This window comes from Symphalangus syndactylus, chromosome X (assembly GCF_028878055.3).
Source record: "Symphalangus syndactylus isolate Jambi chromosome X, NHGRI_mSymSyn1-v2.1_pri, whole genome shotgun sequence".
NCBI classification, from domain to species: Eukaryota; Metazoa; Chordata; class Mammalia; order Primates; family Hylobatidae; genus Symphalangus; species Symphalangus syndactylus.
The window spans coordinates 139,102,580-139,119,675 of NC_072447.2; the positions used below are offsets into that span (position 1 = coordinate 139,102,580).

The 17,096-nt window shown below is 40.6% G+C and overlaps 1 protein-coding gene across 14 annotated transcripts in view; it reads right to left on the reverse strand.

Moving 5' to 3' along the window:
* MAP7D3 (MAP7 domain containing 3) overlaps window positions 1-13,895 on the reverse strand; it is a 33,618-nt gene extending 19,723 nt beyond the window's left edge. For 6 of the 14 annotated variants that reach the window (XM_063635376.1, XM_063635382.1, XM_055268337.2 and 3 more), the window contains exons 1-6: window positions 13,607-13,761; window positions 8,560-8,658; window positions 8,384-8,467; window positions 6,953-7,116; window positions 3,542-3,659; window positions 2,768-2,890 (exon numbers count right to left, since the gene is read on the reverse strand). In XM_063635376.1, coding sequence (XP_063491446.1) covers window positions 2,768-2,890; window positions 3,542-3,659; window positions 6,953-7,116; window positions 8,384-8,467; window positions 8,560-8,658; window positions 13,607-13,676 — 658 coding nt within the window. In that variant the 5' untranslated portion in view covers window positions 13,677-13,761. Of the gene's footprint in view, window positions 1-2,767; window positions 2,891-3,541; window positions 3,660-6,952; window positions 7,117-8,383; window positions 8,468-8,559; window positions 8,659-13,606 lie in introns of all 14 variants that reach the window. The other 8 variants (XM_063635384.1, XM_063635383.1, XM_063635380.1 and 5 more) reach the window with 4 other exon arrangements.
* Window positions 13,896-17,096: the final 3,201 nt, after the last annotated feature.

Sequence of the window (17,096 nt, forward strand, 5' to 3'; positions counted from 1 at the left end):
GTACAATTTAACTATTATCCTGAAGTCATAATCTGTCCCTTCTCTTTTTTTTTTTTTTTATTATACTTTAAGTTTTAGGGTACATGTGCACAATGTGCAAGTTTGTTACATATGTAAACATGTGCCATGTTGGTGTGCTGCACCCATTAACTCATCATTTAACATTAGGTATATCTCCTAATGCTATCCCTCCCCACTTCCCCCACCCTACAACAGGCCCCGGTGTGTGATGTTCCCCTTCTTGTGTCCAAGTGTTCTCCTTGTTCAATTCCCACCTATGAGTGAGAACATGCAGTGTTTGGTTTTATGTCCCTGCGATAGTTTGCTGAGAATGATGGTTTCCAGCTTCATCCATGTCCCTACAAAGGACATGAACTCATCATTTTTTTTACGGCTGCATAGTATTCCATGGGGTATATGTGCCACATTTTCTTAATCCAGTCTATCATTGTTAGACATTTGGGTTGGTTCCAAGTCTTTGCTATTGTGAATAGTGCTGCAATAAACATACATGTGCATGTGTCTTTATAGCAGCATGATTTATAATCCTTTGGGTATATATGCAGTAATGGGATGGCTGGGTCAAATGGTATTTCTAGTTCTAGATTCCTGAGGAATTGCCACACTGACTACATGTCTCATTAATAAGGCTTTTGCTCATTATATTAAATATGTAATAAATGTCTATGAAATAAATCTTTGCTAATTCCTGAAAGCAATTAGATAGTAAAACAGAGTCAATGCTTGTGGAACAATTAAGATATATTAAAATGAAAGTACATAAACATGGCATTGCAATTAATGTTATCTAATTTTTCTAAAGGATTTAGTTGGTGAATAATAAATTAATTTTACCATATTATAAGCAAGGTGCCAGAGAAAATCTTCCCATATTAATCTATGAACGAACCCAGACTATACATCAAAGTGCTTTGGGGATCGCTTCTCGGCCTTTTGGCTAAGATCAAAGTGCTTTGGGAAAGTACATTGAGGGTGGAGGCGGTAAGTGGATGAACTTTTCTCAGACCAATACAAGAGAAAATGTGATATACTCAGACTGACAATAAAATAAAAGACCTCTCAAGCTCATCATTGAAATTTTAGGAGTCCTAAAAGTACAAATAACATAATGTAAGTTGGAACAAAAATCCTTTCCCCCTAGAAATCCTTTTCAACATATTAAAAACTATATTGTTTTAGGCAAAAATGGAAATCTTTTCCATAAGGTTAACTACTGCTACAATTAATTATACTTTAAATTGTATCCAAAATATTTTGCTGTACTAGAATTTTATAGCAATCAGCATTGCTCAAAAATTGTTGAGATACCTAATAATGCAAAACAAACATTTTAAAATTCAAACTATAATTATGCCTTATTCAATTCACAAGGCACAAAAGCCATCTTTCCTCATCTTTTTTAATGGCTAAGTTTAAGGGTTATGATGTGAAATTTGTTCTCTTTTTCCTCTCAAGAACACTCCTCTTTTTCCTCTGGAAAGAAAAGGGATCTTTTTTTTTGGATTGATGGGTATGGTTGCCTAATCCACTTCAATTATCAATGAGAGGCACCATGTGCTACAAGCCAGACATGGTTATTGACACACACTTGGGTATAGATTTTTCTTTTAATAAGGAACACTAATTAAAAGGGCAAACACCAGAAACAAAAATATATTTGAATTATTCATAGTAGATAACATCACTGTATTTGAAACAACTCTGTATTGCCATTAGGAAGAGTTGTAAAGTGGAGCTTGGCAATACGTCTATCATTAAACATCATTATCACATTATTTGCTTTTGGGGGAAAACATTGACTTATAAATGAAAGGTAGAATTTAAATATCATGATCCATCTATCAAATGACCAAAATATAAACCACAGAAAAGGATGTTAGAGTAGAAATCACTGAATTTCTTGGAGTCTTAACTATAAAACAAGGAAGGCAATTATACTTCTCTGTCAATTTTCCAAGATAATTGTGAATAACAAATATGATATATGTAATGCAGATCAACCTGTCCACTGCTACATATATGCTATTACTTTTCTAAAATGAGGTAATATTCACAATACTTAATGGAAATTGAATAACTAGTCTAACCAGTCCGTAGAAAACATAATTTCATTTATATGTTGGTAGAATATGAACTAATTTTCAAATAAATAATTATGCCACTTAATGGCAGTGTCTTTTGACCAAAATATGTTTCAGTTTCAGCTACTGAGGTCCAATAATCCCATCTCATATGATTAACACAAGCATCATGAAACAAGTATATTGATGAAAATACAAGGCCAGGCATGGTGGCTCACGCCTGTAATCCCAGGACTTTGGGAGGCCGAGGCGGGTGGATCACTTGAGGTCAGGAGTTCGAGACCAGCCTGGCCAACATGGTGAAACCCCATCTCTACCAAAAGTACAAAAGTTAGCTGGGCGTGGTGATCCATATCTGTAATCCCAGCTACTTGGGAGGCTGAGGCACGAGAATCGCTTGAGCCCACGAGGCAGAGGTTGTAGTGAGCCAAGATCATGCCACTGCACTCCACCCTGGGCAATAGAGTGAGACTCTGTCTCAAAAAAAAAAAAAAAAAAAAAAAAAAAGAAGTATGACTATCTCTCTCCCTCTGCTGTAAAATAACATGGGACTGTTCTGAAATAAACATAAATGTTCCACAATCTAAACAGGTGGTACTGTAAAAATATAAAGAACTTATTTCATTTAATAGAAATTCAGTAGAATACATGAAATAACTACTTACTTTTGGCAACGGAATTTTGAAGGCCTGCAGATGACAAAGGCATTTGTCTGATTAAAGCAGAAGTACCCTGTTCAAGTTTTTCAGTAGATGCAGATCGTTTATTGGCTGAGAAAAGACATAATACTGTAATCATATTTCAAGGAGGAAAGCATCATTAACTGAAACAAAATGAGTTTTCATGATGTAGTTCTATGGAGCACAGACTTACATTACTCAAGTTCACAATATCACTGCCCGTCAATCCTTTTTTTTTTAGTAGAGACGGGGCTTCACCATGTTGGCCAGGCAGGTCTTGAACTCTTGACCTCAAGTGATCTGCCCGCCTTGGCCTCTCAAAGTGCTGGGACTACAGGTGTGAGCCACGGCAACTGGCCAATCCTTCTAAACTACATAAATTTTACTTTTGTTTTCTGAAATTGTGTAGAATTATGTGCATATAAGAAAATTTACACTGAATCAATAGTAGACAAGGCAGACTTATTTTTAAAAATATGCATTTGATAAGCTGTGTAAAGCTTAGTCATTATTCAGCATTTTTCTGCTGATTATAAGTTTAAATAAGATTTTAGGTATATTGAGCTAAATAAAATCTACTATAACATTTCACCTGTTTCTTTTGCAATGGCATATGATACAAATTTAAATTTACTATGTACAGTATTTTTGTTTAGGATACAAACACTAAAATCTTGCTGTAAATGCAAGCTTCTACTCATAGCCAATATTTAAACAAGAACATAAACAAACTTAAAATTTAACAGGTGTATTAATTACCAGTTTTGCTCTCAGAATTCGCCATTGCAGAGCCTCCCCATGACCATCTTTTTTGCTGATAATCATCAGCAAGTCTCCTCCGTTCCAAAGTACGATAAAGAATGGCTGTAAATTTTTCCTATTTAAAATAAACGCCAACATATTTTTACGTATTCATTATATTAGTATAATTTTGATCTGTGGTTTATAAAATAAACCATAACCAAATTTCTGTCTCAGGTAAAAGTTTAAAATAATTGGAGATATGTCTCAGCTATCAATCAATACCAGTGCTTCTCCTAAATAACTCATTTTTTTTTTATCTTATGGACCTTGCATTAAGAAAATGACCATGCTTTCCTCTTTGTTTGTATCATTAGGAAATTTAGAGCCAAATGTGTAGCCTCTTTCTAGCAATTGTACAAAGACTGACTGGTATACTTTTGTGTATGCTAATCATACCTTATGTTTTATTTGCCTACGTTAATTTTCCCCTCTGCTTGATTTCCCCAACCATTTATTTTATCATCTGGTGTGGTATGTATTTTTAAGTCACCTTAAATTCTTTGTGGAATGAGGCAGGGGAAAAATCAGCACACATATAAGTTAAATTTATACCAGAATCATCTATTATACTCACATCTGTAACAGCTAAAATTCTGGTGTTAACTAATAAAAATAAAGTTTCAAAAAAGATAATCAATATATTTGTCTTGACCTCAACTTTAACTGGTCAAGACAACAGCTATACAAAGTAAATGCCATGTTGCAGCAAAACAACTCCACTTCCAGAAATGAGCTCTTCTCTCAAATATTTCTCATCCTTGTACTGTGCCATACCATAAACTCAGGTAAGGAAATCAACTTTTAGGACCAGAGGTCTTCTATTTTTCCCTAACAACAACCATTTCATAGCAAACACCATCCTTACAAAGCCTCTACTGTTTCTACCAAGGGCAAAGATAAACGTACTAGGAAAACGGACAGGAGCCATATCTTCTGAGAAGAAAAGCAACTGCAATTTTTAAAATAAAGTTGATATAATGTGCAACATTTGAAAATTATGTTTTCTAACAGAAAGGCAGTTGTTCTGAATTACTTAGAAACCCTGAAACTATAATAGAATAAAAACAAAGATTAACTTCGTATTATTAAACTATTTCTGATTCTATTCCTGTTTCCAAATGCATTACCTACTGTGCTCTCTTCCAGGTCCCTTCTCACATCATGGCCACCCAAGGCTCACATGGAAGTTCCTATCCAATTTCATATACACCTCCTGTCCACACTCATCCCTCCTCAGCACCACTGAGTCTGGGTTGGTTTTTTTTTTCTGCTCTCCAGAATTCCTCTTTTGCTATATGTAGCCTACTTACAGTGTCCCAGGTCCCCTGTTCTGTCTGGGACTCCCCCGCATTAGCTATCTGGGGTTTTCTTTTGCCCCTTCTCCTGCCATGTCTGTGGCTCCCTTTCTGTCTGCAGTGTCATTTTCCTGCATTCTCTTCTCTTCTCTGTGTTCTCTCTGGCAGCTGCCTTTTTCTCTAAGATAGTCTTTATTTTTTGGTCTCAGACCCTGTGACTTGTCTCTCTCCTCCATGGACTCCCACTTACTCTACACACAGTTTATATTTCACTTTCTTTGGTTCTTTACTTAGTTCTTGGTTCTTTCTTGGTTTATCTTTACTTAGTTCATTCTCTCTCTTTCTCTGGCCTTCATCTCTTCACCACAGATAAGTAAAATAAGAGAGATGGAAAGTGACAGAAATTCTGAATGAGAGTCTACCAAATACTAGAGCATGAAACAGAACATAAACAACCACAGAAAAGGGTTCAGAAAGAGAGAGATAGAGAGATAGTACACCATGGATGGGGAAGAAGTGGCACAAGAAGTGTCCTAGAATCAGGAAGCTCTCCAGATAGGGTGCAGGGCTGGAGAGGAAGCACGTACAAGAGCAAAGGTATGGATGAGGAGGGAGGAAACTGAGCACCGCAGAGAAAGACAAGAGGAAGCTTCATGGGAGAAATGGAACCAAAGAGAACAGGAGAGAAAAAGAAATGCAAATATTAGAATGACAGAAAACAAGAGAGGGAAATAAAAATACAACACACTGAGAGAATGGCAGGCAGAGGATATAAAGATGGGGAAAAACAGATAGAAGCTAAGACAAAGACAGAAGAAAATCAAGCTGCCTCAGGCAGAAAAAGGCCAGAGTCAGAGACCAAAAGACAGACTAAGGCTTATTTAGGGACACTTAAGAATCCCTGTAATGGGCTGGGCACAGTGGCTCACGCCTGTAATCCCAGCACTTTGGGAGGCCAGGGAGGGTGGATCACGAGGTCAAGAGTTCAAGACCAGCCTGGCCAAGATAGTGAAACCCCATCTCTACTAAAAATACAAAAATTAGCCAGGCGTGGTGGGGGGTGCCTGCAATCCCAGCTACTTGGGAGGCTGAGGCAGGAGAATTGCTTGCACCCGGGGGGCAGAGGTTGCAGTGAGCCAAGATCACGCCACTGCACTCCAGCCTGGGTGACAGAGTGAGACTCTGTCTCAAAGAAAAAAAAAAAATCCCTGGAATAAAGAGAAAGAGAGAATGCCAGGAAGATAGAGGACAGTGTCACAGCGACCATGCTAGATTCAGAAGGAGTCAAGCATGTTCCAAGTCAAGTAGTGAAATGACCTACAAGAGAAAAATTCGGTGTCAGAGAGAATCATACGGAATGAGACAGGTAGCCAGATGCCCAGTACCACAAAAGACAAACTGAAGAAAGACAAAAGTGAAAAAGAGAGGGCATAACAAAGCCACAGACTCATCCCAACAGAGTGCCAAAGACACCAAAAGAGAATCCAGAAAGGAAAAGAGAGGGGCAGTGCTACAAAACAAGAGCAAGAATGCTGACTCTGAACCACACATACAGATGGGCCCTGTCAGGAAAGGGAATGTGAGGAACGAGGAACACGGAGACAGAGGGTGGAGAGAGCGAGTGCCCTGATTTGGCTGGGGAGTCACACTTTTAAAGGAGTTGTGAGAAATTCGTCAGATGAGGGCATGTCAGGGAGGGTCAGACAGTGGGGTCTGCCCCTATTCTGTAGGCAATGAGACAACAGTGAATGCTTTTTGGTAGTAAACAGAGCCACTCAGAACCCCAGGCCACAGGTACCTCATGTGCCAAGTCCTGAAGGTGGATGGGGCTTTGTTCCTGGATTTGGAAGGCTCCCCATTCCCTAGGCTAGTGGGTCTAAGCTCCTGGGATCTTATCAGGCCATGGGTAAGAGCCTATATAATGCTGAGGGGAAGAGGAAGTGAAGAAGAAAGAGCTGGGATTGGTTCCCTTTCTACAGGGCCAGTAAGGCAGAGAAGGCCTGAGAAAACAATATTCCAGACTCAGGCAACACAGTTTATCCTCTCATGCACAGGCTGTAAAATTATGTACCTTTTGTGCTTCATCCTTCTGGTGTCTTTTTTCTTCTGCGGCTATTCTCCGTTGTTCTTCTTTCTCTTTTCGCTCCTTCAGCTTTCTCTGTCTTTCCTCCATCTGTTTTTCATATTGGAGCTTGGTCTTTCTTTCTTTTTCAAGTAGTTGTGTTTCTTTATTGGCTGAAATATTCCAAATACATTTTCAAGGTGTAAGAGCCAAGAAAATATTTAGGTTTTCCACATTACACACACAGAAGGAAAAAGTTAACATATCTCATTCACTTTCTTAAAATAACACAACCTGTGCTAGTAACTAAAGATTTATTATAAAAGTGAACAGAGGTAGCCACTGAAGAACCATTTTCACTGAGTATTCATTTAACTCTGGAGAACTGGATTGTCTATGCCAAATGACTCTCATCCTGTCCAAACTACAATTCCAAATTAAGAAAAAATATTTTCTTTCATGTGATATTTCTGCTGATTTGAGCTAAAGTCAAACCCTACCATATTAATATGCTGTACATTAAAATACTAATTTTTAAAAACCGCATGGCCAGGATATATGTTTTGTTCCCTTCTACTAGGAAACTTCTTTCAAAGTCCTCATCTATACAGACCATATTAAACATGCCAGTTTTACATTAATGGACTTAACCATATACCGTATCACAGGAGAGCAAAATTTTTCCTATATTCGAATTTTCCCTCACTAAATGCTTCTGAAGTGTGACTCTGTATAAATTAGGATCTAAAAGGATAATCTTTTTACAACTTGGTAACATGCTTTTCATCTTATCTATGTTAGGATTATTGGCAATTTATTTTCATTTTTAGAATAACTTTTACTGGCCAGGCGCAGTGGCTCACGCCTGTAATCCCAGCATTTTGGAAGGCCGAGGTGGGTGGATCACGAGGTCAGGAGATCGAGACCACCACCTGGGTTAATATGATGAAACCCTGTCTCTACCAAAAATACAAAAAATTAGCCAGGTGTGGTGGCGGGTGCCTGTAGTCCCAGCTACTCGGGAGACTGAGGCAGGAAAATGGCATGAACCCGGGAGGCGAAGGTTGCAGTGAGCCAAGATCGCGCCACTGAACTCTAGCCTGGGTGACAGAGTGAGACTCCACCTCAAAAAAAAAAAAAAGAATCACTTTTACTGAAATCCCATTCTGATTGTTTTTACAAATACTGAAGAAATTTCCAGACCTTAGTTTTCAGAAAATCAAAGCTAAGATAAACTACTCCTTCAAAAATTAAACAATTTAATCAAAAAATTTTCATGGGCCTTCTTTACCTGATTTAGTAAAAGGATTTAATCCAAAATAGTACATAATATAAAAATTATACTCTATCATATAAACAAATTAGGAGGAGTAAGTTAAAAACACTTTGCAATATATAACACAATTCATTCTGATTTTTGAAAAAAGGTCTAAAATATACCGTCTTGCTGTCTCCTTTTCTCCTCTCTGCGCTCTCTTGCTAATCTTTGTTTTATGTCATTTTTAAGCATGGATCCATCGATTACTAAAAAAAAGAATATAGTTAGATATTAATAGGATATCAAATTTTAAAGATATGACACTTTGACATCTATCAAAGCATCAGAGAAATTATACCTGGTTTAAATGTCGATCTTATATTTGAGGAATGGGTTGCAACACGATTAACCACACCTTGCTTCCTCCTTTCCTTAGCAATCTCGTTTGCTGCAGCAACTAAAATACAGGGAGATAAAGGGATTAGATGTTAAGAATACGGATAGCTAACACAGGAGTCAGCAAACCACCGCCAATTGTATTTGATGATAAAGGATAGGATCACTTCTATAAATCATGACTGATTTCATCTGGGTCAACAACAAAGATATATTGAACACCTATGATCTTCAACAACACTTTAACAAAGAATTTAAAGTGTTTACTATGATGGGCCAGGGTGTTTGTAGACATAAAGATAATTGAGTTGTTAGTGGCGGTGGCAGCATAAGCTTGTGGATGAGTAGGAGCCAATGATTAATAGATTTCAAAAATGTCTCAAACAAAACATTACACCAAGTGTTAGAAAAACTGAGCTGGCAAGGAATTGGAAAAATTAAGTTTCACCATAAATTGGAAATTCAGAAGAAAACAGGTTAAGAATTTATGGATCTGAACCGGGAAGCAAAGTGTTAACAGTGAAATACTCAGTGAAAGATCAGGCCCAACCAATGTTAAGGAGTACATTTATAAATTACCTAAATTAGGGGCTTTCTATACTGATTGCACACTGGAATCACCTAACTCACTTTTAGAAAATCAGCAATGCCTGCCTGCCCACTCCCTACCACTAGTCTCTGGCTGTGGGGCCCAGGCATCTACAGTTGTTAAAAGCTCTATTCTGATGCATATTGAAGGTGGAGAAATAAATATTCTTTTAGAAGAAGTAATCTCCAAAGAGATGGATGGTATCATTCTAGGTAGATGTCAAGCAAACAAATATAAACTATACAAGGTGCAAACAAACGTGTAAACAGGCAGAAAAGTGATAAACTTCAATAAGGGTGAAGTGTAAGATTAGGAAAGCAAAGTATGAGGAAAAGTAAGAAAACTAAAATTCCAGGATGACACACATGAGTTATTATAGGGGAATCCCTGAACCCTTTAATTCCACATATGGCTATATCTAAAATGTCCCACAATACTGAGCATCTTCAGAAAGAGTATTGAAAATAACACTGAAAACTAACTCTGTTCTTTTGTAGAAAAGCACAGGAAGTAAGCCCCTGTGATGCTGCATACAAGTCTGGTTTCTATGTATTAAGAAAAATTTAACAGTTGAAGATGGGCAGTTAAACTAACTGAGGGAATAGAGGGGCTGTCCTTGGACTTATAAAATGAATGAACTCTGAGGTGTTAATTGCTACTGAGGGAGTTATTTTACAGCATAACCTTGAAAATGACATCACAATTGCTGCCATAAGGATCACCATTTTTTTTTTTTTTTTTTTACCCCAGAGGCCGAACAGCCCAGATAATATATGACCTAGCTTAATTTGAAGATTAGACTCTTCTCAGCTTCCTTAATAATTTAAGTACTGGCAATTCCATGGACCACAATTATTTTCTGAATTTGAGCACTAGTATATTAATAAAAATTCTTGGTCTACAGACACTCCTATATACCCACTTGCAATATTTTTATGTGAGCGCAGAGAAAACGATAAAGTACTTGCAGTATTGTTTTTACACATTCAGTTCTCCTGCTTAGAAGTCCCAAGGATAGTCTGTATTTGACACTATTTAGCTGATAATTTCTCTCAAAATCTACATTTTTGGCCCAGAGTGGTGGCTCATGCCTGTAATCCCAGCACTTTGGGAGGCCAAGGCAAGTGGATCACTTGAGGTCAGGAGTTTGGAACCAGCCTGGGTAACATGGCAAACCCCCATCTCTAAAAATACAAAAATTAGCTGGGTGTGGTGGCGCACGCCTGTAGTCTCAGCTACTCAGGAGGCTGAGCCCAAGAGTTTGAGGCTGCAGTGAGCCTTTAGCATCCCACTGCACTCCAGCCTGGGCGACCCTGTCTCAAAAAAAAGTATATTTTTACCAGGCTAATTAAAAATCTTATTAAACAGAAATAACCTTAGAAGTAGCTGTGGTGAGAATAATGAACCAAATCATATAAAGGTTAATGTGGTAGTAGTATCCAATCTGATTTTTAGACCTTTGTATCCAAATTCCTACTGGTAAGAAATACACTAACAGAAAGGACAGGGTTTAAAAATTATTTAAAATGTCCAGAAAATGGGATAACACCTTTATGTCTGGATATAATAAAGTCAACATTTTATTCAACTTCATTGAATGAAAGAATTACTTAACATGCATTTAAATGAATGAGGGAATTTACTTAATATTCAGTTAAAAGTAACAGCAAGGTATTTCTGTAGTCCTTATACTAATTCTAAATCCAAAATTAAAGTAAAAGTTATATTTTGCCTGGAGATTAAATAAGAAAATGTGTAGTTTATCACTAAAACTGAATTATGAATCTTAATCTGTATTTATGGAACTTTTCTAAAAACTTCCATAACACATATATCATTTCACCATTTACAAAGTTCATTGGTATTACTTCATGTAATTCTTACAACAATCCTATAAAGTGGACATAATTATTTTCCTCAATTTTTTTTTATAGTTGAAAAAACTGAAGCTAAACATAACTTTCCCAATTCACACAGGTAGTAAGTGGTGAAGCCAGAACTTGATTTAACTGTAAATTTCAAAGCAACTTTATTTTGAAATATTAAGAAAAAATAACAGGAAAAGAAATCTGCCATCAGAGAACCATAAAAATCAGGCAGATTCACATAATTTTGCCTCAAATAGCAAAAGCCAAAGTCATAGGGCTGAGACTTTCAGAAGACCTCCAAGTTCAAACCAAAGATAGCATGTCTTGAAGACAAAACTGGAGACAATTTTCTACCATTTAGAGCTGTCTACAATGGAATGGCTAGTTGGAAAAATATTAAGCTCCTCATGAGAGTGCCCATTCAAGTGGCAGAAGTGCCCTGGGATTTTACAACTGGGACTCTGGATGCCTGACAAGATCATCTTAAGGTTTCTCCAACTCCAAAATTCTATGATAATCTGGCTGTCAATCTCAGTAGCTTTTTCTGCATTGGTAGAAATTATTCCTTGAATAAGTTATTCTAAACTGAGAAACACTGGTGAATTTAGAAAAACAAGAAGGGAAAGGTGATAACGTCAGTGGCAAGTTTCTTATGCTTATCTGGTTGAAATAGTCAAAAAATTTTTTATTTTAAAACAATTCTGCATAAAAATGTAAACACATGTGTTTTGTTAAATATTTGGTATGCTACAACCTCAGCACAGTGCTATGCACAGAAAACATCACTCAACAAATATATATTTACACTTTATATGTAACACATATATATACATGTATCTATTGCATGCATACATACATGTATAAATGTATTTTGACTGTGCTGTGCATTTATATGTTATGTATTCAAGACAGTTTTAACTCTTGCTGCCAGGCTGCCAGCAGAAGATGAAAACAATATTTTAGCAAAAACATCTGTTTCCTTGACCCCTTCAGGAAAATGCTGAGATCTAAAGGGCAGTTCTGGTCAAGTTGGTGCTCTGTGAAAAAAGTCTAACATGCGATATTTACAATTCCTAACATGAAGTGGGCAGCAAGCATTTAAACCAGGGTCCTAGGTTAAGACTTTTACATGGCTCTTAAGTTTTTGGTTTGAAATGCTGTGAATTCAAGTATCTGTCCCATATATAATTTGAAAACACTTTCCAACATCTGATATACAAATGCTTTTAGGGGTTTATCCGGTTCACAGCTTCTTCACCATATTCGAGTAATGCTGGTTAATCTAAATCACTGAAATAAACCAGTGCCTGAGAGCCACAGGTACCAATAAGCAATACAATTTATTGGAGACTGTCTTTCTAGGTGAATCATAAGTTTAGACAGGAAGGAAGATTCTTTTCTCCCTAATGAATGGTGAAAGTGTATGTAGTATATGCTTCTGGCACAGTCTTTGGAGAGCTGATTCAAAGTCTTCTCAAGTAACATATAGCTTCCCAATCGTAAACAATCTAACTTTTTAATTGCAAATGCAAAAAAAAAAAAAACCCAAGAAATTCAATTAAAATTAATAAAATCGTTTTATTCGCGCTCATAGCAGAGGAAACTAGTCTAACAGGCTAAAAGCAACCTCCTGCAAGGAAGAAATCCTATCTCAGGTAGTGGAGCAGTCTCCTGGACCAAGCAATGCGCTGTCAAATTGTATAAGATTGACGGTTTTCGAGGAGGGAAAAACTTTTTGGCGATGGGACTAGTTGAGGAAAAAGCACTCTGAAGTGCTGATTCCCGTTCAGTTCAGCCTAGAGACTGCAAGATGTCCCACAGAAGATGACATCTTGTCGAAGTCATGTGCTACACCAGGCAAATCAAGAGATGCAAACAGCCAAGTTTCATCCCAACTTTTAAAGCAACTTTTAAGCATCCCCACCCTCACCCAGCTTCCTGCCTGTACCTTGACCGGGAGGGTGCAGGAGGTTAGCCTTTGGGAGAGGCAAGGACTGCGACAGTAAAAGCGCCTAAACTCGCCCACGACCCGGGCTGGGGGATAACTCAAACTTTCCGTGCCCTGGAAAGGCTGCCTGGCCGCGGAGGCGGCGCCGGCGCGCCGAGTCCCTGCGGGCGCCCGCACATCCCAGGCAACTGTGCGTTCGTTGGGGCGGTTGCGCGGGCGGCCGCCGCCCCCCAAGGGCAGACGGGGCTCGGGGCGGTCCGCGGGGTCCGGGTTCCAGCCGCCCCCGCCCCGCCCGTCGAAGCAGAGCCCGTGAGTTGCCTCGCGCCGCGTCCGCGAGGCTCAGACCGTTGGCAGCGGCAGTTCGACCGTTGGCGGCGGGACTCAGGCGGCTCGCGGCGTCGGCCGACCATTTCAACCCCCCGTCCCCGCCCCTGTCCCATCCCAGGGCACTCCGGCGGGGGTGAGGGGAGGACCAGATAGCACGAGGCGACTCCAGGGAAAAGTTTTGTGGCGCCCGCTGCGCCGCTCCGACGGCCCGGGGACTGCGGGAACCCTGCCTCCCACGCGGGCCCGAACCACCCCCGGGAGTCGCCCGCCCGCTCACCCATCCGTGCCCGCAGCTCTCTCAAGGATGGGCTGCCGCCAGCGCTAGCTGCGGCGCCGTCCGCCATCATCGGAGTCGGGACCGGAGGCGGTGGTTGCTCTCCGATACATTGCGCAGGCGTCGGCGCGGCCTCCGCTTGGGCCGTGGCCCGGCTGCCGGTAGGCGGGGCGGGGCGGAGCGGGGCGGGGAGGGGCGGGGCCCGAAGGGCCACCGCGCCCGCCTCGGACCTGCGAACCAGGCAAGATTGCCTCTTGCGTCCCACGTCCTGACCGGCTGCACAGCGACTACCTGGTCTAAAGAAACCCTCTCCTAAGTTCCGTGCTCTGCCCCTACTGCATTGTGAGGACTAGCCAATCAGCACCCAGCTTGGCCCCCCAACATTCCTTTCTTCACCTTTACCTAGCAACACAGTAACATTCCTTCCTCATTCATTCATTCATTTCAAGAGCATTTACGGCGTGCCTCCTGGGTGCGCTTGTATCATGAGTTTACTAGTCCTTGAAACATTACACAAAGAAAGACCCAAGTTGGGGGAAAAGGCCCAGGGAGATGTTGGGAGTGGCAGAGTTGCTTTGAGGTGCTAGGGGCTCTATCATGAGTAAACTTCCCCAAGCTGTTGCACAATAAATCATGATACATAGGTCTCAAAGTTGGGTGAAATATCTTTAAGATGTTTGTGAGTCTTTAAAGAGAGGCAGAGGACTTATTGGCATCAATCTCTCCGGATTTTGGGAGAGACTCCACCAGGTTACAGAATGTTTTTCCCATTCACAGGGAAAACCGTAATTGGCCTGAGTCTCCTTTAAGGGGCAGACCTCACTTCGTGGGCGCTTGCCCTCATGAGGTGGAGTCACCACTGTTGTGTGTGTGTAGTGACACAGTTGTAAGGATGCAGTTTATGGTTGGGGCCATTAAGTGTGGTGCAGGAGATCCCAAAATGGGGCAGGACCACTTGTGAGATGGGGACTTTGGCGAGCCCACTGAGTCCAAATGACATGGGAGGTCTAAAATGGAAGAAGCTAATAATAGCATATATTACATATGTTAGCAATGATAGCATATGTTACATATATTAATATATAATATATGTAATATAATATGTAATATAGGGGCAGACACAGTGGCTCATGCTTGTAATCCTAGCATTTTGGGAGGCTGAGGTGGGTGGATCATTTGAGGTCAGGAGTTCGAGACTAGCCTGGCCAACAAGGTGAAACTCCGACTCCACTAAAAATACAAAAATTAGCCAGGCATGGTGGTGGGCACTTGTAATCCCAGCTACTTGGGAGGCTGAGGCAGGAGAATCGCTTGAACCCGGGAGGTGGAGTTTGCAGTGAGCCGTGATAGCGCCACTGCACTCCAGCCTGGGTGACAGAGCGAGACTCTGTCTCAAAAAAAAAAGAAAAAAAGAAAAGAAAAAGAAAAAAAGACATTATGTTGCACTTACAGTTTTAACAAAAATTAGAATGTGGTCAATAAGTGTTTGCGATGATGTAGATTAATACAAGTAGGGGGCTGGGCATGGTGGCTCACACCTGTAATGCCAGCCCCAGCACTTTGGGAGGCCCAGGCGGGTGGATAACCTGAGGTCAGGAGTTCAAGATCAGCCTGGCCAGCTTGGGGAAACCCCATCTCTAGTAAAAATACAAAAATTAGCTGGGCGTCTTGTTGGGCCGCTGTAATCCCAGCTACTCGGGACGCTGAGGCAGCAGAATTGCTTGAACTCGGGAGGTGGAGGTTGTAGTGAGCCGAGAGCTGCCATTGCACCCCAGCCTGGGCAACAGAGCGAGACTCTGTCTTGAAGAAAAAAAAAAAACTAGTGGCGAAAATAAACAGTTTGGCATTATAACTCCCGAAGCTCTGCTTCCAAGTAAATACAGAGACCAATGCTTTGCATGATATCTAGGATGGTGTGGGCGGCAAGCCACCCAGGCGCCGAGGCAAGAGACTGAGGACACGAGCTGTTCCAGTATAATAAAATATAAAACAAGAATAGTTATACCAGATATAGATTTTAGATATGATTATATATGAATATCATTAATCATTAGTTGGTAGTAATTACTCTTTATCCCAATATTATAATAATCCGCGCTCTATAATCATAACCTAGGAAAAACCAGGCCATACAGAGATAGGAGCTGAGGGGACATAGTGAGGTGTGACCAGAAGACAAGAGTGCGAGCCTTCTGTTATGCCCAGACAGGGCCACCAGAGGGCTCCTTGGTCTAGCGGTGACGCCAGCGTCTGGGAAGATGCCTGTTGCCAGGCGGACCCGTGGTCTAGCGGTAGCGAAAGGTGTCAAGGAACAACACCCGCTACTTAGCAGACCGGGAAAAGGAGTCTCCTTTTCCCCGGGAGAGTTTAGAGAAGACTCTGCTCCTCCACCTCTTGTGGAGGGCCTGACACCAGTCAGGCTTTCCCGCAGTTATCTGGAGGCCTAACCGTCTCCCTGTGATGATGTGCTTCAGTGGTCACGCTCTTAGTCCACCTTCATGTTCCATCCTGTACACCTGGCCCTGCCTTCTAGATAGCAGTAGTAAATTAGTGAAAGTACTAAAAGTCTCTGATATGTAGAAATAATGGCATAAGCTGTCTTTCTCTTTGTCTTCACTCTCTCTCTGCCTCGGCTGCCAGGCAGGGAAGGGCCCCCTGTCCAGTGGACATGTGACCCATGTGACCTTACCTATCATTGGAGAAGACTCACATTCTTTCCCTGCCCCTTTTGCTTTGTATACAATAAATAACAGCACAGCCAGACATTCGAGGCCACTACCAGTCTCCACGCATTGGTGGTAGTGGTCCCCCAGGCCCAGCTGCCTTTTCTTTTATCTCTTTGTCTTGTGTCTTTATTTCTACACTCTCTTGTCGCCGCACACAGGGAGAGACCCACCGACCCTGTGGAGCTGGTCCTTACAGGATGGTAGCCATCCATGATTATTAATATGACACACATATGATTAGGGTGCCCACAAAACACACACACATACACAAACACAAGTTCAGCTTTCATGACCTTATCTGGAACTCCACAAACAGAAAATTTAGCAAAACACATCAGCTTTGTAGTTTCTTGCAAAAATGTTGAACCCAAATCTAATAATGAAGAAACATTCAGACAGAGATAGAGACTGTGATATAGTCTACAAAACAACTGGCCCCAATGCTTCAAAATATTAGTGTCATGAAAGACTAACAACAAAAATCAGAGAAGTGTTCCAGATCACAGGAGGCTAAAGAGACCACATGCAATGTATGATCCTTGATTACAACCCTAATTTTTAAAAGAAGCTTTAAAGGGCATACATTACTGGCACAATTAGAAAATTTGAATATGAACTGTATGGTACATGATATTGTATCAAGGTCAAATTTCTTGGGTGTGGGAATGATGTTGTAGTCACCTAGGAAAATGCACTTCTTCTTAAGAAATAAATAGTCACGCCTGTAATCCCAGCACTTTGGGAGGCTGAGGCCAGCACATTGCTTG